The sequence below is a fragment of the Chelonia mydas genome, chromosome 3, assembly GCF_015237465.2.
Source record: "Chelonia mydas isolate rCheMyd1 chromosome 3, rCheMyd1.pri.v2, whole genome shotgun sequence".
Lineage (NCBI taxonomy): Eukaryota > Metazoa > Chordata > Testudines > Cheloniidae > Chelonia > Chelonia mydas.
In genome coordinates this window covers 2,571,385-2,592,045 of record NC_057851.1, presented here as the reverse complement: position 1 = coordinate 2,592,045, position 20,661 = coordinate 2,571,385, and the positions used below count along the sequence as shown (strand labels likewise).

At 48.4% G+C, this 20,661-nt stretch overlaps 1 protein-coding gene across 21 annotated transcripts in view; it reads left to right on the top strand.

Annotated features, from left to right (window-relative positions):
• ASXL2 (ASXL transcriptional regulator 2) overlaps positions 1–20,661 on the top strand; it is a 241,609-nt gene that overhangs the window by 172,887 nt on the left and 48,061 nt on the right. For all 21 annotated transcript variants that reach the window (XM_043542007.1, XM_043542006.1, XM_043542005.1 and 18 more), the window contains one exon: positions 15,029–15,144. In XM_043542007.1, coding sequence (XP_043397942.1) covers positions 15,029–15,144 — 116 coding nt within the window. The remainder of the gene's footprint in view (positions 1–15,028; positions 15,145–20,661) is intronic.

Here is a 20,661-nt window from a genome sequence, read left to right as displayed (position 1 = left end):
AAGGGATATGGGGAGTAAACAGGAAGAGCTGGAAGTATTAGTACGTAAGCTAAATTATGACTTAACTTGCATCACAGAGACTCGATGGGATAAATCTCAGGACTGAAATATTGGTATAGAGGGTTATAGCTTGTTCAGGAAGGACAGGCAGGGAAGAAAGGGAGAAGGTGTTGCATAATACATTAAGAATATATACACTTGTCCTGAGGTCCAGAAGGAGGTGAGAGGCAGATCAGACATTTTCGGGTAAAGATAAAAGGGAAAAACAATAGGGATGACATCATGGTATGGGTCTACTATAGGCCAGCAAATCAGGAGGAGGATGTGGATGAGGCATTTCTGGAACAAATAACAGAAATATCCGAAACAAGACCTGGTGGAAATGTGGGACTATAGCTACTCAGACATATGTTGAGAAAGTAATACAGCAAAACAGAAAATGTCCAGTAAGCTCTTGGAATGTGTTAGGGACAACTTTTTGTTTCAGAAAGTAGAGGGAGTAACCATGGGGACAGCCATTTTAGACTTGATTCCAACCAACATGGAGGAATTGGTTACAAGTCTGGAGATTGAAGGCAATTTGGGAGAAAGTGGTCATGAAATGACAGATTTCATGATTCTAAGGAAAGAAAGGAGTGAGAGCAGCAGAATAAGGACCAGTAGACTTCAAAAAAAAAAAAAAAAACCCAGACTTTAACAACTGAGAATTCTGGTAGGAAAGATCCCATGGGAAGAAAAGCAAAAGAGAAAACGGAGTTCCGGAGAGCTGGCATTTTCTCAGAGACAGTATTAAAAGCACAACAATAAACTATGCTGATGTGAAGGAAAAACAGAATAGTAAGAGACCAAGATGGCTCCATCAGGAACTCTTTAATGACCTGAAAATCAAGAAGGAATCCTACAAAAAGTGGAAACATGGATAAATTGCTAAGGATGAATACAAAAGAATAGCACGAGCATGTAGGGACAATCAGAAAGGCTAAGGCACAAAATGAGTTACACCTAGAAAGGGATGTAAAAGGCATAAGAAGAGGTTCAAAAATACATTAGGAGCAAGATAATGGCAAAGGAAAGTGTAGGTCCTCTACTTAGTAGTGAAGGAGAGCTAATAATGCACAACACCAAGAAGGCTGAGATGTTAAATGCTTATTTTGCTTCAGTCTTCACTAAAAAAGGATAATGGTGGCCAGAGGCTTAACCCAATTAATATTAAACAACAAGGGGAAAGGGGGAACACAAGCTGAAATAGGTTAAGAACAGGTTAAAGATATTTTGGTAAGTTAGATATATTCAAGTCAGCAGGAGCTAATGAAATTCACCTTAGGGTACTTAAGGAACTAGATGAAGAAATCGCTGAACCGTTAGCAAATATCTGAAAACTCATGGAGGATGGGTGAGTTCGCAAATGACTGGAGAAGGGCAAATATAGGACCTATCTTTAAAAGGGGGAACAAAGAGGACTTGTGGAATTATAGCCAGTCAGCCTGACTTTAATACCTGGAAAGATACTGAAACAAATTATTAAACCATCAGTTTGTAAGTACCCAGAGGCTAACAGGGTAATAAGTAACAGCCAACATGGATTTGTCAACAACAAATCATGCCAAACTGACCTAATTTCCCGCTTTGACAAGGTTATTGGTCTAGTGGATGGGGGGAAATTGTAGACATGATATATCTCAATTTTAATAAGGTTTTTGACACAGTCCCACATGACATTCTCCTAGGCAAACTAGTGTAATGTGGGTCTAGATTAAGTTACTATAAGGTGCATGCAGAACTAGTTGAAAAACTGTACTAAAAGTTGCAATTCTCCAACAAAAAAACTTCAAAAACAGACTCCAGTGAGAAACTGCAGAATTGGAATTAATTTGCAAACTGGACACCATTAACTTAGGCTTGAATAGAGACTGGGAGTGGATGGGTCATGCCACACAGTAAAACTATTTCCCCTTGCTAATTTTTTTCCCTCTACTGTTGCTCACACCTTCTTGTCAATTGTTTGAAATGGGCCATCCTGATGATCACTACAAACGTTTTTTTTTCTCCTGCTGATAACAGCCCACCTTAATTAATTGGTCTTGTTACAGTTGTATGGCAACACCCATTTTTTCATGTTCTCTGTGTATATATATCTTCCTACTGTATTTTCTACTGCATGCATCTGATGAAGTGGGTTTTAGCCCATGAAAGCTTATGCCCAGATAAATTTGTTAGTCTCCAAGGTGCCACAAGTCCTCCTCGGTTTTTTTTTTTTTTTTGGTACTAAAAGAATAGTTCTTCGAGTGCTTGTTCATATCCGTTCCAATCAAGTGTTTGCATACCACGTGCACAGTCATCGGAAAGTTTTCCCTTAGCAGTTCCCATCGGGTCGGCTGTGGAGCCCCCGGCGTTGCACCTTCATGGTGCTCAATATATGACCCTGCTGACCCGGCCCCGCCTCAGTTCCTTCTTAATGCCAGCAACAGTCGTTGGAACTGCGGTCGCTTGCTTAGCAAGTGCTTCCTTTAGCGTGCTTTCATATGGTTAGCTTAGCCTAATTTAGTTGTAGTTAGTCTTAGTTGTTAGTGTATATATTGTATATAGTGAGATTTGAGAGTGGGGTTTCCTTAATACCTGCCCCTTGGGCTCCAGGGCATGCCGCAAGCCCAAGGCTTTACACCCTGTGGAACCTGCAGCAAGCCTATGCCAACAAGCGACCCCCACGACTCGTGTCTGGGGGAGGCGCACCAGACAGAAAGGTGCAAGATCTGCAGGGCTTTCCGCCCCGAAACTAAAAAGGAGTGAGATTTCCAGCTGAAGCAGTTGCTCATGGAATCCGCCCTTCATCCCCAGTCTGCTGCGGACCGCCAGGACCCCACACCAAGCATGTCCTTACAGAGTGCCCCGGCATCAGTATGTGACATGTTGCCGAGGAAGGACTGTAGTCTAAGACACCCTCTGCACCGGAGCCCTCCGGCACCACAGGATGCACAGACAACCCAGCACCACTCGCATGCACCGGTGCTGTACAAGCAGCATAGAAGAGTCAACAGGGGGCACTCCCCGGTGCAGAAAACAGCCGAACCTGCAGGCACGGTACCAGGGCGTCCCATGAAGGAACCCTCGGCATCTAGGCAGCAAGTGTCGGTGCCGTCAACTTTGGTTCCCACGGGGGGACCGTCGAGTCCGGCACACAGCGACTCCCAGGATGGGCAGTGCCAGGTGGAGGAGTTGGAGTTACCTTCCACCCCGGACACTTTTGAAGCCACCAGAGACTTAAGAGCGATGATGGCTCCTCAGCACCCAGTGATCAGAGTTAAGCCCCCAGCGCCCCCACAACCAGTGCCATCTAGAGGCAAGCTGGCCATGATGTGGCAGTCACCCTTCCCTGTCTGGCACCATTTGCCTCGGCACCACTCCAGATCGCCATCCTCAAGGCACCACTCTCCAGCACCAGACCCTGCCAGGGGTTCCCCAGCATCAGATGCACGACGCCCCCTGGCACTGCCGAGGGAGCAGCAGCAATCCCCAGCTCCGAGAGGGGACCCAGCACTGGGCCCTTGGCACCGGTCCCCGATGCTGGACACTTGTCACCTGTCCCTGATGCCGGATTCCCGGTTTCAGTCCCTGGCCCGGGCATCTTGACACCTGTCCCCTGCATCATCAACTCGGCACAAGTCCCCAGCGCAGTACCATGCAGCACCACCATGGTCATCTCAGTTGAGATCTGTGTCTTGGGACACGGACTATTCCCGTCGCAGCAGACATAGATCTGACAAGTGACAGAGGAAGGCCCCAATGGCATGGCAACCGCAGTGGCAGCCTCTGGCACAATGGCCTTTTCGGACACCCTGGACTTACCATCAGGCCCAAGGCTCCTTTTCCAGGGACCCCCGTTCAGTGACCTCAGCGTACCGACCACCCCAGACAGCCAAGGATCAGCCTACACCCCTGGCCCAGGTCACTGCTAAGGCACAACCCATTGCAAGGCCAGGCTACTGTCACCTTGGCTACAGTCCCCACAGAGGCCCCAGACGCTGAGAAGGTCGGGGGGGAAAACTTTACTGTGCAGAAGAAAAATGCTGCTTTTAACCATCTTAATTTAAATGAAACAGGCACAGAATCAGATACCATGTCAAATCTTTTGTTTTAAACTTTCTCTTTTTTTTTTTCGTAGTTTATGTTTAAAACAGTACTGTGCCATATTTGCTTCCTCACGCCCGCTGCTGCCTGATTGTGTACTTCCGGTTCCAAATGAGGTGTGTGCTTGACTGGTCAGTTCATAAAAAACAGTTACCTGCCTCTCGTAACTGTTGTTCTTTGAGATGTGTTGCTCATGTGCATTCCAATAGGTGTGCGTGCGCACTGCGTGCACAATCGCCGGAAGGTTTTCCCCCTAGCGGCACCCGTTAGGTCAGCTGTGGAGATGCCTGGAGTGGCACCTTCATGGCGGTGTATATAGGTCCCTGCCGACCCGCCACCTGCTCAGTTCCTTCTTGCCAGAATAAGCCAACAGAGGGGAGGCAGGTGGGATTTGGAATGGACATGAGCAACGCATCTCGAAGAACAACAGTTATGAGAAGTAGGTAACCGTTTTTTCTTTTTCGAGTGATTGCTCATGTGCATTCCAATAGGTGAGTTCCAAGCAGTTTCCCTGGGGGAGGGGTTGGAGTTCAGCTGGTTGCCGAGTGCAGGACTGCCCTGCCAAAGGCTGCATTATCCCTCACCTGCTGGGTAATGGTGTAGTGTGACGTGAAGGTGTGGATGGAAGACCATGTTGCTGCCTTACATATGTCCTGGATAGGGACCTGCGCCAGGAATGCTGCGGATGCCGCCTTCGCTCTCGTGGAGTGCACCGTAAGCAGAGGGGCTAGAATTTTAGCCAGGTTGTAGCAAAGTCCTGATACAGGACGTGATCCAAGATGAAATGCGCTGGGATGAGATTGGAAGCCCCTTCATCCTTTCTGCGATTGCAATAAAGAGCTGTGGTGACTTACGAAATGGCTTTGTGCGCTCAATGTAGAATGCTAGGGCCCGCCTAACATCCAGGGAATGGAACATGTGCTCTCTGTTACTGGCATGTGGCTTAGGGAAGAACACAGGTAAAAATATGTCCTGGTTCACATGAAACTGGGAGACTACCTTTGGCAGAAACACAGGGTGAGGGCGTAGCTGCACCTTGTCTTTATAAAAGACCGTATAGAGGAGCTTGGAAGTCAGCGCTCTGAGCTCGGATACCCTTCTGGCTGAGGTTATGGCTATCAGAAAGACCACCTTCCAGGAAAGGTAGGACAGAGGGCAGGTCTCTGTGGGCTCAAAAAGGGGGCCTCATGAGCGTGGACAGGACCAGGTTGAAGTCCCACTGGGGAACAGGCCGTCGTACTGGGGGATAAAGTCTGTCCAAGCCCTTGAGAACCCATCCCACCATGGGATTGCTGAAGACTGACCTACCCGCTGCCCCTGGGAGGAAGGCTGAAAATGGTAGCCAGGTGTACCCTGAGAGATGATTTTACCAACACTTGCTGCTTGAGGTGTAACAGGTAGTCCAAAACAAGGAGAAATGACGCTAGCTGCGGTTCGGTGCCCCTCTGCAGACACCAGATGGAAAAGCACTTCCACTTTGCCAGGTACATGGCACAAGTGGAGGGTTTCCTGCTTCCCAGCAGGACCTTCCTCACTGGGTCCGAACACTGAACTCAAGAGGGTTCAGCCATGGAGTTTCCATGCCATGAGGTGGAGGGACTCCAGATTGGGGTGTTGTAGACGGCCATGGTCCTGTGTGATGAGGGCCGGGCACACGGGAAGGGCTACTGGCCTGTCCACTGAGAGGTTCAACAGTTTGGTGAACCAGTGCTGGCGGGGCCACGCTGGTACTATGAGGATCAAGGAAGCCCTGTCCTGGCAAGTCTTGAGGAGGACTCTGTGTATGAGAGGGAAGGACGGGAACGTGTACAACAGGTGACTCATCCGTGAAAGGCGTCTGCAATGGAGCCTGGGCTGTGGTTCAGGAAGGAGCAGAACCGCTGGCACTTCCTGTTGCTCCGTGTCACGAACAAGTCTATGCGGGGAGAACCCTGCCTCTGGAAAATCGAGTGCGCGATGTCCAGCCTGAGGGACCATTGGGGACCGTGACACAAGCGGTTGAGGCGATCGGCTAGCTCATTCAGTGCTCCTGGAAGGTGTGATGCCTCTAGTTGTATCAAATGGGCGATGCAAAAGTCACACAGCTCGAGGGCTTCCTGGCACAGGGGAGAGGAGTGAGCACCACCCTCTTTGTTTATATAAAACATTGCTGTAGTGTTGTCTGTCAGCACCAACACACATTGCATGCCAGACGAACTGCTCTCAGCTCCCTTCCATTGATGTGCAGCGATAGTTCTGTGTGGGACCATAGGCCTTGGGTTCTGATATTGCCCAGGTGCACTCCCCAACTGAGCGCCGAGGTGTCCGTGACGGGCGATAGCATAGGTTGGGGTTTGGCAAAGGGTACTCCTGCACGGACCACTTGTGGCTGCAGCCACCAGTGGAGAGACTCGAGAATGTGAGGGGGGAGAGTAACTCTTGTGTCAAGTGGGTCCCTGCCCGGCCTGTTCACCTGTGCCAAGAACGCCTGGAGGGGCCAAAGGCGGAACCTGGCATGCTGGACCACGTATGTGCAGGCTGCCATATGCCCCAATAGTTTCATGCAGTTTCTGGGCAAGGTTGTGGGGAATCGGCGAAGGTTTTCGATACATGTCCATGAGTGCTTGGAAGCGCAGCTCGGGCAGGACTCCATGAGAGTTCCTATGAATTCTATTCTCTGCATCAAGGCTAGTGTGGATTTGGGCTAGGGTGACCAGATGCTAAATCCAAAATATTGGGACCGACGCAGGGGGAGCACCTTTTCAATTGTTACACTCACCCGGCATGTTCGGCGGCGGGAAATAAATCTTGCCGACGAAGAAAGAAGTACCAGCCACCCAAAATGCCGCCTAAGTCCATCAGCGACTGAAGTACCCGCCGACGAAGCCTGTCAGCAACTGAAGTAGCCGCCGCCGAAGTGCCGCCGAAGCCCCAGACATGCCGGGTGAGTGTAACAATTGAAAAGGCGCTCCCCTGCCTGTCACCGCTGCCTAAACAAAAAATAAAAATAAAAAAAATAAAGCCGTGCCCGAAACAAAATAGCAGGACAAATGGCGCCCCGACTGTACTTCGGTCGGGACGCGGGACAAACTATTCAATATCGGGACAGTCCCGATTTTATCAGGACGTCTGGTCACCCTAATTTGGGCACATTCGATATGAGGCCCAGCCTGCGGAATACGGCCTGGGCCAGAGACACATGCTCTGCAGCTGGGCTTGTGACTCAGCCTTGATGAGCCAGTCGTCCAGGTATGGGAACACTTGCACCTGACGTTTGCGGAGAAAGGCTGCCATGACCGCCATACATTTGGTGAATACCCGGGGGGCCACCGAGAGCCCAAACGGGAGCACCCTGAACTGGTAGTGCTGGCCGCTGACCACGAAGCGAAGAAAACGTCTGTGGGCCGGGATAATGGATATATGGAAGTACGCATCTTTCAAGTCGAGGGCAGCGTACCAGTCCCCCGGATCCAGGGAAGAAATGATGAAGGCCAGAGAGATCATGCGAAACTTCACTTTCCTTATGAATGTGTTGAGGTCTCACAGATCCAGGATAGGCCGGAGCCCACCCTTTGCGTTGGGGATGAGGAAATTGCGAGAGTAGAACCCTTTGCCCCTGAACTCCTGAGGAACCTCCTCTTTTTGCCCCTAGAGTGAGGAGCGATTGCACCTCCGCAAAAGGAGTTGTTCGTGAGAAGGGTCCCTGAAGAGGGACAAGGAAGGGGACGAGGGATGGGGAAGGGGGGTGGGAGGGAACAGAATAGGATAGAGTATCCCACCCCTACCATGCTCAGGACCCAGCGATCTAATGTGATCTGGGACCAAGCCTGGTAGAAGCGGGAGAGTCAATTCACAAAGAGGGGGGTAAGGATCTAAGTTCGATACTTATGCTCCGTCCTCGGGCGCATCTTCAAAAGTTTGGCTTCAGGCCAGGGGGCTGTTTGGCTGAACCCTGGCCTTGGCCTGAGGAGAACTGTGGCGGGCACCTCCTATTATTTCTGCCCCATCTCGTGGACGAGTCTCGCCTGGGAGGCCTCAAGTAGAAATGGGATGGGGGCTGAGGCTTAAAAGGTTTTCTTTGGGGGTGCAGGGATGTGGATCCCCAAAGACTTCAAAGTCGCCTGCGAGTCTTTAAGGCTGTACAGGCGAGAGTCTGTATTTTGGGCGAACAGGCCTGCACAGTCAAAGGGGAGGTTCTGAATCGTGTTCTGGACCTCAGGTGGTATCCCTGACACCTGCAGCCGCGCACTGCACCTCATTGTAATGGCGGTGGCCATGGTCCGAGTAGCTGAGTCCTCCACGTCTAATGCGGCCTGGAGGGAGGTTCTCGAAACCACCCTGCCCTCCTCAAGGAGCACACTAAACTCCTTGCACGAGTCACCCAGGAGCAACTCCTGGAATTTTGCCAATGAGCTCCAAGAATTTGAAGGCATAGCAGCTGAGTACCGCTTGCTGGTTGTCCACTCGAAGCTGGAGCCCCCAGTCGAGTAGACCTTTCGGCAGAAAAGGTCCAGCTTCTTATCGTCCCATGACTTCTTACATGGCACTGGGGAGGGTGCGCGGTGCCGCCTGGTAGCACTGGCCTCACGAGCCAGGGAGCAGCATTGGTGCTCCTTGGAGGAGTCCTTTCTTGGTGCCAAGACATCCCACACCGAGGCTGGGGTGCTGTGCACCGATGATGCCGGTGCTGTTTCCGGTGCCACCTGGGGGCGGAGGGCCGACTCCATCAGGAGGAGCTTCAAACAGTAGTCCCACTCTCTCTTAGTCCTGGGTCTAAAGCTCCTGCAGATTGGGCACTTGTCTGTCTGATGGCCTTCTCCTAAACACTTGAGACAAGCAGCGTGCGGATCACCTGTTGGCATAGGTTTTGCACACCTCTCGCAAGCCTTAAATCCCTGTGACCGAGATGTGCCCCAGTGCCAGGGGAAACTAGGGAGAGGGGAAAGCCCCCCAAAATAAGCCCAACTAATTACAAACTACTATATAACTAACTAATAACTGTTTACAGCTAAGAAAAGGGAACCACTAGGTAGGCACTTGCGAATGCAAGAGACTGAGCTCCTTCAACAACCGTCACTGGTGGTAAGAAGGAACTGAGTAAGTGGCAGGTCGGCAGGGAGATATATACACCGCCATGAAGGTGCCACTCCAGGGGGCTCCACAGCCGACCCGACAGGTGCTGCCAGGGGAAAAACCTTCCTACGATCATGCACACGGTGCAGGTACACACCTATTGAAATGCACATGAGCAATCACTCGAAGAAGAACTCTGGTGTTCGTAACTCTGAGATTTGACTGTAGTGCAAACCAAGTCATGAACGTTTTAAAATCGGATGGCGACTCCACCTGAGGACTTTCCAGTTACATCCATCACTTTTATAATATAATTCCAGAGCTTGTGATGGAGTTAGTCTTACAAAAACAAAGTGCTCCAGAAATCTAGTAGCACCAGGAAGCACAATTTCCCTGCTCCACATAGGCTCATGTATAAAATTTAACACTAATGCTAACTAACTCTTGCAAGTTACACAGTGAAAGTAGAGCATTTTTAAGAAGACAAACCACACTGCATTTATATTCTCTTTAGATACACTAAAGTTTTAGCTGAGCTACGGAAATCTAAAGGAAACAAGCTCAGCTTCTAAAACCTTGTACTTACCGGAATGAGAACTCCCACAGCAGAGGCATGCCCTCTCAACACATTTGTCAGTTTAAGCTTCTGTATGCGTGCACGTATCTTTTTATTGTACCCCTGCATGTCTGTATTGTGTGTTCAGAGAGCCATTTATCCTCACAATTAGATACCCATCACTTGATGAGCCAGTAGCTAAATTAAACAACTGCAACCTTGCCAACTTTTTTTAACTCTTCTGTTTACTCTGCAGAATTTATTGTGGTCACAGCTGTCCGTACAGGGACAGCCGCCCCCATTGCACAGACAATGTCAGCATTATAACAGTGCAAAAGGTAGTCAGTCGACTCTCAGATGAGAATCCACTTCCCAGCATGTATGGCTTTTGCTCGTTTAAAGGAACAAAGAGTTTGACATGTAGTTTGTAACTGAGAATGTGTTTCATAGGACTGTGAGAAGTTAAAGTGAGGCAAAGCAGTTGCCTCTAGTGGTTTTAGCTATTCTGCTGCACACAAAACTAGTAGTTTCTGTCTCGATTGGTTTCAGAGAGGATGTGGTTTATGTTCCTTCTATTTAAAATGTCTCAAAGTAAATAGCAGCCAATTCTGTTTCTGAGTCTATATGTGAATCTGTGTTTATGTACAAGAATTCAGTCTTTTATACCAGGTCTGGGGCCCAGAGGTTACCTAACCAAGGGCCATACTTTCAACTTGCTGGCAGACTGAGGAATGTACCAAATCTGCAGCTGTCCTCATCTTTAATAAGAGGTGAAGTCTGTGGACACTTTGGGTCCCTCATCCAATGTGACCAGGCTTTCATATCAAGATGGAGGTACAGCTTCCATAAACTCCATGTCAGTGTCGTCCCCCCCCCCCCCCAGTACATTACTGTGCATTTAACAAGATTGAATTTCATTTGCCATCATGTTGCCTATTCACCTACCTTGGCTAGGTCTGTCTGAAGTTCCTCACAATCCTCTCTAGTCCTGACTAACTTTGTGACATCTACAGCTTTTGCTGCCTCATTACTCGCCTCCTTTCCAGATCATTAATATCTATATTAACAACACCAGACCGAGTATGGAAACTTGAGGAGTCCCTACTGTAATCTTTTGCCATGATGAAAATTGACCATTTCGTTGTACTTGTTGCTTTCTGTCTCCTAGCCAGTTTTTGATCCATGACAATACTTTGCCTCTCATCCATGACTACTTAGTTTCTTTAGTAGCCTTTAGTGAAAGATATTTTCAAAGGCCTTATGAAAGTCTAAACAAACTGTCAACCAGTTCTCCTTTATCTACTACTTTATTGACATGCTCAAATAATTCTAATAGGCTAGTGAGACATGATTTTCCTTTGCAGAAACTATGCTGGTTAGACCCTATCATATTATTATCTTCCAGATGTTTTATTATATTATTTTTAATTATCATTCCAACCAGCTGGAGAGGTACAGATGTAAGGCTAACCGGTCTGTAATTCCCTGGATCACTCTTAGAGCTCTTTAAAAAATATAGTTACTACAACTGCAACCTTTCAGTCTTCTGAAGTGAAGAAACAGATGGACAGAGCCAGAAGAGTCCCCAGAAGTCACCTACTACAGGACAGGCCTAACAAAGAAAATAACAGAACGCCACTAGCCGTCACCTTCAGCCCCAACTAAAACCTCTCCAACGCATCATCAAGGATCTACAACCTATCCTGAAGGACGACCCATCGCTTTCACAGATCTTGGGAGACAGGCCAGCCCTCGCTTACAGACAGCCCCCCAACCTGAAGCAAATACTCTCCAGCAACCACACACCACACAAGAAAAACACTAACCCAGGAACCTATCCTTGCAACAAAGCCCGATGCCAACTGTGTCCACATATCTATTCAGGGGTCACCATCATAGGGCCTAATCACATCAGCCACGCTATCAGAGGCTCGTTCTACCAATGTGATATATACGCCATCAAGTGCCAGCAATGCCCCTCTGCTATGTACATTGGTCACACTGGAGAGTCTCTACGTAAAAGAATAAATGGACATAAATCAGACGTCAAGAATTATAACATTCAAAAACCAGTCGGAGAACACTTCAGTCTCTTTGGTCACTCGATTACAGACCTAAAAGTTGCAATTCTTCAACAAAAAATTTCAAAAACAGATTGCTGAATTGGAATTAATTTGCAAACTCGATACAATTAACTTAGGCTTGAATAAAGACTGGGAGTGGATGGGTCATTACACAAAGTAAAACTATTTCCCCTTGTTTATTCCACCCCCCACTGTTCTTCAGACGTTCTTGTCAACTGCTGGAAATGGCCCACCTTGATTGTGCCTACAAAAGGTTCCTTCCCCTACTACACCCTCCCTTACCCCCTCTTCCCCCCCCCCCCCCCGCTCTCCTACTGGTAATAGCTCACCTTAAGTGATCACTCTCGTTACAGTGTGTATGGTAACACGCATTGTTTCGTGTTCTTTATGTATATAAATCTCCCCACTGTATTTTCCACTGAATGCATCCGATGAAGTGAGCTGTAGCTCACGAAAGCTTATGCTCAAATAAATTTGTTAGTCTCTAAGGTGCCACAAGTACTCATTTGTTTTTAATAAGAGGCTGCATATTTCTGCTTGCACTTCAGCCACTTCTTGCTTGAGCTCCTTCAGAACTCTTGGATGTATACAACCTGGGCCTGATGACTTACTGCATTTAAATTAGCAATTTGTTCCACAACCTTCACATATAAATTTGTTCTTCTGTTACTGCAATCTGTCATAGTACCTTATCTCTTTATTATGCATGCCTTCTGAGAATCTGTTGTTGCTTTCTTAAGTAACATCTATACCGCATCTACGAATTGTACTTGTTTTATTTTTGCTGTTGGGGACTTTTTGACCAGCCATCTCACTTTATTGAAATCTCTTTCTAAAGTTTTTATCACACATTTTTTGGTCCCTTGCCCTCCCCCTAGGATGTTGAACCTAATTCTGTTGTTGTCACTATTAATTAGTGCTCTGCTACTGTTACTTCCTGAATTAACTCATGCATGTTACTTAAGACTAAATAGAGTTTAACTTGTCCTCGTGTGTGCTCTAGAACCAGCAGGACCAAGAAGCAATCATATTGTTTCTCTGAACTTTGTCCCATTGTTTCCATTTGATCAGTTTATAGGTGAATAGTTGAAGTCCTCCATGATTATCATTGTTAGATTTGTGTTGCCTCTTTTGATCTCAGCACTGTCCATTTACTTTTCTTGACCGGGAGGCTGGTAGCACAGCTCTTTTCATTTATTTACATTCTTACCGCTTGGGATTCGTACCAATACAGAGTCAGCTGTGTGGCCCTCTTCACTTGAATTTTGATCTTGCTAGAATCTGTGGGATCCTTTAGCTCCAGCACTACTGCCCCACCTCTTTGTTTTTCTGGTGTAATTCTTAGCCAGGTATTACAGTATCCTGTCGATTTATTTTGGTCGTTCCACCATGTTTCTGTAATGCCTATTCTATCAAAATCCTTGTTCATTGCAAGGCATTCTAGTTCATGTATTTTTGCTTTAAGGGTTTCATATTTGCAGGCAGACATTGATAGTTTTTATTTTTGACCAGTTGACTGTTTTTATTTATCTCTTTAATCTGACACCCTGCTGATTTCACAAAAGTTTTCTGGTGGTTTTTTCTTGTCCTTGTTCTGCGCCTGTTGTATTTTGCACCCCATCCTTTATTAGATTCATTTATCATTGTGTTACCCATGTCCTGAACAGATGTGTTTATATGACTGAAGTGCTCCTTAGCTCCTGATGGCTTTCTCACATCAATCCAGTGATGGGCATCAATATTCATTCCTGCTCAGAGGCAAAACTCTGAGCAGGAATGAATGAAAGTGGGCACAGAGCAGCATGGTGGGCAATAGGGGTGGCTGTCAACCCTGTAAATGACTTTGACTTTTCTCTCATGGCGATTGCTTTGAGTATCTTGGCCCAAGCAGGTGTATGCAAATCACATGATCAGCAGTGATTTAGGTCTCTGGAAATTGTCCCCATCCTGGTTTTTTTGTTGCAGTGAGACCCCTTGCAAAGTCTAAATGACCTGGAGATTGAGGCCGTGTTTCATGTGGGGAGGTGGAATTCCTAGTGTTATGAAAACCCCTCTTCCGTTCCTGTAGAAGGCATCGACACTTCAGCACTACTGTGCCGTACCTGCGGCGCTGCACCTGTACCACTAGAGTGCCCGTAGTGTAGAGGTAGCCTGAGAGGGTTACAGTAAAGGCTTCTTCTTTTCTCTCCATGGCTGTGTATCTTCTTAGGGCGCGGGAGAGGGGGTAGAATCATGTTCTTTCCCTGCTTTAATTTCCATTTAGTCATCAATGCTCCCCCTCTTAACTCGGTGGTGGTGCAGAGTTTATACAATCATATGATGTCGTACAACTTGATTATAAGACAGGTGTTTTTAAGACAGTGGTTCCCAGTCGTTTGTGGGTTACTGTGCCAGTTTGACCAGACTAAGACATCAATTATACTGGTCAGTACCCACCACTTTCCTTTCAGTTGTGAATCAGCTAACCCAGCATAGAGTTTGAGCTAGCCAAACTGCCAGCTTGTGGTCATGAGAGCAGTCCAGGTTCTGTGGGGTTAGAGCACAAATAACTGAATAAGAGATGGGCAGCGGAGGTACTGTCGGGCCTAGCACAGGGGCCCATCAGAAAGGGCTTGGTCCTGCTCTCATTAAAGTCAGTTGCCACCCCTCCATTGACTTAACCAAGAGTAGAACTGGGCCAGCGGGTAGTGAGGGGAAGCCAGAAGTATCAGTCACAAAACTCTGAGGTGTGAGGACTGATATGTATGTAGCATTAACCACAATGTCAAGGGTGAAAAGAGGCAATTAACTGAGGCTGTGTAGTCTAGTGTTCAGAGCCAAGAATCTGGGAGGAAGGGAGGCGGTGGTTCTAATGCTAGCCAGACACTGACTTGGTAGGCTACCCTGGTCACTCACCCTCTAAGTGTCTTTGCTGCGTCGGTTGGAGAGATGGAGTAAAAAAGCAGGAACCTCTTCAGTGATAATCAGCTGCCAGTTTGACAATTGCTGCCCTGCACTTCCCTGGATAAATAAACTTAAAACAATCCCCCAGATAAAAAGTAACATTTCCTAGATGTGCAGCTTTCGCAGACCCAGTGGGTGACGATGCTGGGGTTGGTCTCTGAGCATGGGAAAGAGTGACTGATGCCCGGGGGGCATGTAAGGGGTGGATTGTTTTCCCCACAGCATATATAATTATTTCGAAACTGTTCTTCTCTTTTTATTTCCCTAGTACCGTCTAGACTGTCACAGACATGCTCCCCGCCATCAGGCTGCCCATCTCCTTCCATCCCAGCGGGTAAAGTCATCTCGCCATCCCAGAAGCACAGCAAGAAGGCACTCAAACAGGTAAGTGGGGTAGTCTGTGTGATCTAGTTCTGAGAGTCTAATAGTGAAGTCACTTTATTCCTCCTACTAACTTTCTAAGCCCTGGTCTTCACTGGGGGGGGGAATCGATCTAAGTTACGCAACTTCAGCTACATGAATAACGAAGCTGAAGTCGACGTACTTAGATCGACTCACCGCGGTGTCTCCACCGCGGTGAGTTGACTGCTGCCGCTCCCCCGTCAATTCTGCCTGCGCCTCTCACGGCACTGGAGTATAGGAGTCGACGGGAGAGCACTTGGGGATCGACTTATCGCATCTACACTAGACGGGGGAGCGATCGCTGCCCGCCAATACAGTGGGTAGTGAAGACATAACCTAAGTGAAACTCCAGTCTGCAGGGTCACAATTCAGGACCTTTCCTTCTACTTCACAGTAAGCAGTTTCACTGGGGGGGCTCCTGCTGGAAGTTCTTCAAAATCATTTGTCAGTCTTTATCACACTATAAAATAGCTGGCTGAAATTATTTTTCATTTGTGGGAGGCGGAGACATATTTACTTTACACTTAATCTGTTTTCATGATTGCCCTCAGTTTTCCACAATATGCTCCACATCCCTTTTAGGGAAGCTCTGTATAAATGGCAACTCTGAGGGTTTGTAGCATTTTGATATTCTTCACATCCTTATTGTGTTGCATGCACAAATTTCCCCTGCTTATTCTGTGCATACTTTCACCTACAAGGAATTCCATAGTTCCTGTGTGCGTGTGTGAGGGTGAGGCACAATCTTGGCATTGGGCTCCTACTGTGGCCAGGGCTGACCTTATGGGTGGGCAACATAGGCGACTGCCCAGGGCGTCATGGTCAAGAGGCTGCAGAAAGACTGTGCCCACCCAGGAGGCGATAAGGGGGCTGCAGGGCAGGAGCTAACTCCTCACATGCATCCCCTCTCTGCCCTCCCGGCCGCGATACCTGCAGTGCCACCACTGCTCCACCAGCTGGCACTCTGCCTGCTGAGCGGCTGCTTGGGGAGCAGTACTTAAAGGGTGCCAAAGAAAGTTTGCCTGGGGTGCCGTTTTCCCGAAGGCCAGCCCTGGCTATGGCATTGTGTGTGAGAGGGGACGGGTTACTTCCACTGCTTGGGAATGACTCTGTCGTGCATGTAGAGCAGCAGTTCCTAAACTGTGGGTCAGGACCCCGTAGTGGGTCACAACCCCATTTTAATGGGGTTTCCAGGGCTGGCTTTAGATTTGCAGGGGCCCAGGGCCGAAGCCCAAGTCAAAGCCAGAGCCCCACTGTCCAGGGCCAAAGCCCAAGCCTTGGTTTGGCAGGGCTTGGGCTTTGTCTTTTGACCCCCACCTGGGGCAGCGGGGCTTGGGCAGGCTCAGGCTTCGGTCCCCTCTCCTGGGGTCATGGCGTAATTTGTGTTATCAGATCGGGGTCCTGGTGCAATGAAGTTTGAGAACTACTGATGGAGAGTTGTTATCACTTGTTCCCCGTAAGGTGTGTGCGGGTTTCTTCCAGACAAAGGACAAGCCGATGCCTCCAGCCAGGTGTCATCGGAGTCGATTGGCCACGTGACATATGATTGCCATTCTTGTATTGGAGGGTGCAGGAACAGTTAAATTTGCATTTTACCAAACACCAGCAGGGAAGCAACCAGCATGGAACTTGACTTCCCCACCAGACTCCATGTCTTCTTCCTCACAGCATGAATGAACTTTGCTTTGGGAGGTGTAATGGGGTGTCCATCCCATACTAGCCCTGAAGGGGCCAATTAACCTTTACAGTTGCATCTGAAGAGAGGCCAAGGGATTTATGAGCACTAGTTGTGGATGAAGCCCAGCTAGGGTAAGGAATATAAAGAGAGGAGAGGACCTTTGTAACAGCAGAGGGCTACAGAGAGAGAGTCCACAGCCACTCTTTTGCACAGAGGTGGGAAGGGGGAAACCTTGGGGGAGAATGAGCCTTGGGAGAATAGTCAATCCCAGAGGAGTTCTGGGGAAAGAAAGCCTGTGAAGGCAGGATAGGAAGAATCCTAGGAAAACAGCAACAAGTACACCTTGGTGGCTGGTTACAGATCCCTGGGTCATAACCGTGTGTAGAGAGAGGGCCTGGATTCCCGTACCAGCACTGGCAAATAGTATAGGACTGTTGGAGGTGCCATCTGGACAGGTGGTCCAACAAGACTTTGATACCCCGGAAGGGAGGACTATATGATGACCTAGCTGGAGGAGTGAGTTGCAAAGAGAGAGCACTGTGAATTACAGGAAGAGAGACCACAGTAGCGATGGAGTGACCATTGACAGGGTATGCCATATGGGAAGGAAGCTGCTATGCAATACCTAGCCAGGAGGAGGCACTCATGTGGTGAGTGCAGCCTGTCATGTGGTAACCTTCAGAAGAATCCATTTCAAAGGTTCACTGGACTATAAAAGAGAGGGGCCAAGGAACCCCAAGTTATCTTTCACCTAAGAAAACACAGGAATCAAGTACTTTGGACGTTGTGGGAGAGCATGACTAAGGGGTGGTCAGCCATCTTGCTGAAAAAAAGTGGTAAAAATCTTACCTTGAACCAAGACTGTAGTTTTGTTCAGTCTTAGTCACTAGAAAACATAGTTTTACTTTTGTTTGTTTGTAACCCTTTGTAACTGTATTCTTACTTGGTATCTCCTTTTGTTAATAAACTTGTTTTACTTTTAATCTAAACCAAACCAGTGCTGTGTTGAATCAAAGTGATTGTTAACTCCAGTTAAAGTGACAAGTTGTGCATTTTGGCTCTTTAGAGGAGCAAACAAACCTGATTACTCCAGTGCTACCTTGCGGTCCTTGGGGGTGTACACACCAGCAGAGCAGAAGCGCTACTGCAGTCTTCAGCATCAGCAGTGCATGTTTGGCCAGCCGTTCTCTCCTCTGAGGCAACAGGACTACCCTAGAAAGAGGGATAGCCGTCACAAAGAAAACAATCAGGCTTGGGGTTCAGCCAGTCCAGCCACCCTCCCGCAAAGTCCTCCAAGCAACTATTTTCACTCTTTGGTCCAGAGCACTGTTCCAGTCGTTGCTTCTGTCTCCTCATCTTCCCCTTTGGGGACTGCCTGGCCTGCTTTCACAATGCCTGGGGATCAATCACCACCGACAGCTGGATCCTAAACATCGTCGGATTGGATTATGCCATCCAGTTCCTCTCCACACCTCCTCCCCATCCCTCTTCAGGGACCCCTCTCATGAGATACTGCTCCTAGAGCAGGTCTGCTCTCTGCTGGCTTTGAGAGGGGTGGAAGAGTTTCTGCTGGAACAGCAGGGTTTCAGCTTCTACTCCTGATGCTTTCTGGTACCCAAATCCAAGGAAGGCGTACAACCCATCCTTAACCTTCTTGGCCTCAACAAATATATCACGTATATGAAGTTCCAAATGTCACTGTCAACTATTCTCCCTGCGTTGTCTCAGAATGACTGGTTTGCTGCTCTGGACCTTCACGACGCCTACTTTCATGTGGTGATTCTGCCAAGCCACAGAAAGTTCCTTCAGTTCATTGTGGTGAAACGCCATTTGCAGTGCACAGTGCTTCCATTCAGCCTCTTTTCTGCCCCCGATTCGTGTTCTCTCTCTCTCTCTCTCTCCCCCCCTGCAGAACACCTGCAGCCAATCAAGAAGCTGCTAGAATCAATTAAGGCAGGCTAATCAGGGCACCTGGGTTTAAAAAGGAGCTCACTTCAGTTTGTGGTGCGTGCGAGGAGCTGGGAGCAAGAGGTGCAAGAAGCTGAATGTGAGAAGGCGTACTACTGGAAGACTGAGAAGTACAAGCAGCATCAGACATCAGGAGGAAGGTCCTGTGGTGAAAATAAAGAAGGTGTTGGGAGGAGGCCATGGGGAAGTAGCCCAGGGAGTTGTAGCTGTCACGCAGCTGTTACAGGAGCCACTGTAGACAGCTGCAATCCACAGGGCCCTGGGCTGGAACCCGGAGTAGAGGGCAGGCCTGGGTTCCCCCCATCCCTCCAACTCCCTACTTGATACGGGGGGAGTTGAGCTGGACTGTGGGTTCCACCCCAGGGGAAGGTCTGTGGCCTGTTCCCTGATCCACTAGGTGGATCAGCAGAGACTGTGGGGATTGTTCTTCTTCCTTTCCCCATGCTGGCCAGTGATGAGGCTAACTGAGTGAACGGCAGATTTGAGCCACGAAAGTGGCCAAACTGAGGACTGCCGTGAACCTCTGAGGCGAGAAAATCCGCCAATAAGCGCAGGACCCACCAAGGCAGAGGAGGAACTTTGTCACAGTGTACAAACAAGGGGGAAACACGGTCCAGGTTGCTCTGCCTAGAGGCGATCAAGCTGTGGCAGTTCTGCCTCAAGGAGAACATTACTCCAATAGCTGTACGCTTACTCAGGGTTCAGAATCATCTTGCAGACCATCTCAGCCAGTATTTTCCTGAGTTGCAAATAGTCTCTAAAGACAAGTGTCCCCCCAGGTCATCTTCATAGCTTGGGGCATCCCAATGATCAACCTGTTTTCTACAAGGGACAACAGAAAATGTTGTCTGTTTGGCTCTCCAGGCGGCCTCAGTCCAGGCTGCCTGTCCAGGGCTTTCCACCTCAGCTGGCAGTCAGCTGTCCTCTACACCTTTCCCCTGATCCCAGTCATCCTTCAGGTCATCCTCAGGCTCAAGACGAGTCGGGCCAAATTCATTCTCTTTGCCCTGGCCAAGACAGTGCTGGTTCTCTGACCTTCTTGTACTGTCTAGTCAGCCTCCCATACTGCTTCCTCCCCATCCCAACTCCCTCAGAACCAAGGCCTCACCTTGCAGCCTGCACTCAGCTTCCAGCATCTCACGTAGTGGCTGCTGTTTGGCTGAATGAGGAAGAGCAGTGTTTCTCCAATAAGTTTTCCTTAACAGTAGAAAGCCCTCCACGAGGATGGCCTGTTGAGTGACATGGAAGCCATTTTTGGTGTGATCATTAGCTGTGGAATCCAATCAATGCTGGCCTCTATCCAGGACATTTTGGACTACCTGCTGCACCTTCAGTCATTGGGGCTTGCATTTAGTTCAGTGAAACTGCATCGGGCAGTGATATCAGCATTTCACCTCCTCCCTCCCCCGTTGAGGGAAAATCGGTCTTCTCTAATATCATAGTAGCAAGATTCAAGTCTACATCCTCTGGTTGGTTCCTCTGTGGGACCTTAACTCAGTCCTAGCGGCCTTAATGGTCCTATAGTTGAGCCCCTGGCATCTTGTCCCTTTCCACTTTTGTGTCAGAAAACTGCATTCCTGGTAGCGATAACATCACCAAGGAGAGTGTGTGAGTTGCAGGCTCTGATGGCAGAGCCTCTTTGTACACAGTTCTCCAAAGACAAAATGACCTTATGACTGCATCCAAAATTTTTGTCTAAAGTGGGTTCTCAGTTTCATTTGAACCAGGCAGTATATTTACCAGTGTTCTTTCTTAAGTCACATTCCTCTCCGGAGGAGCAGTGTCTCCGTACCTTAGATGTCAGGTGATGTCTAGCATCTTATCTGGACAGGACTAACCCATTTTGAGCTTCA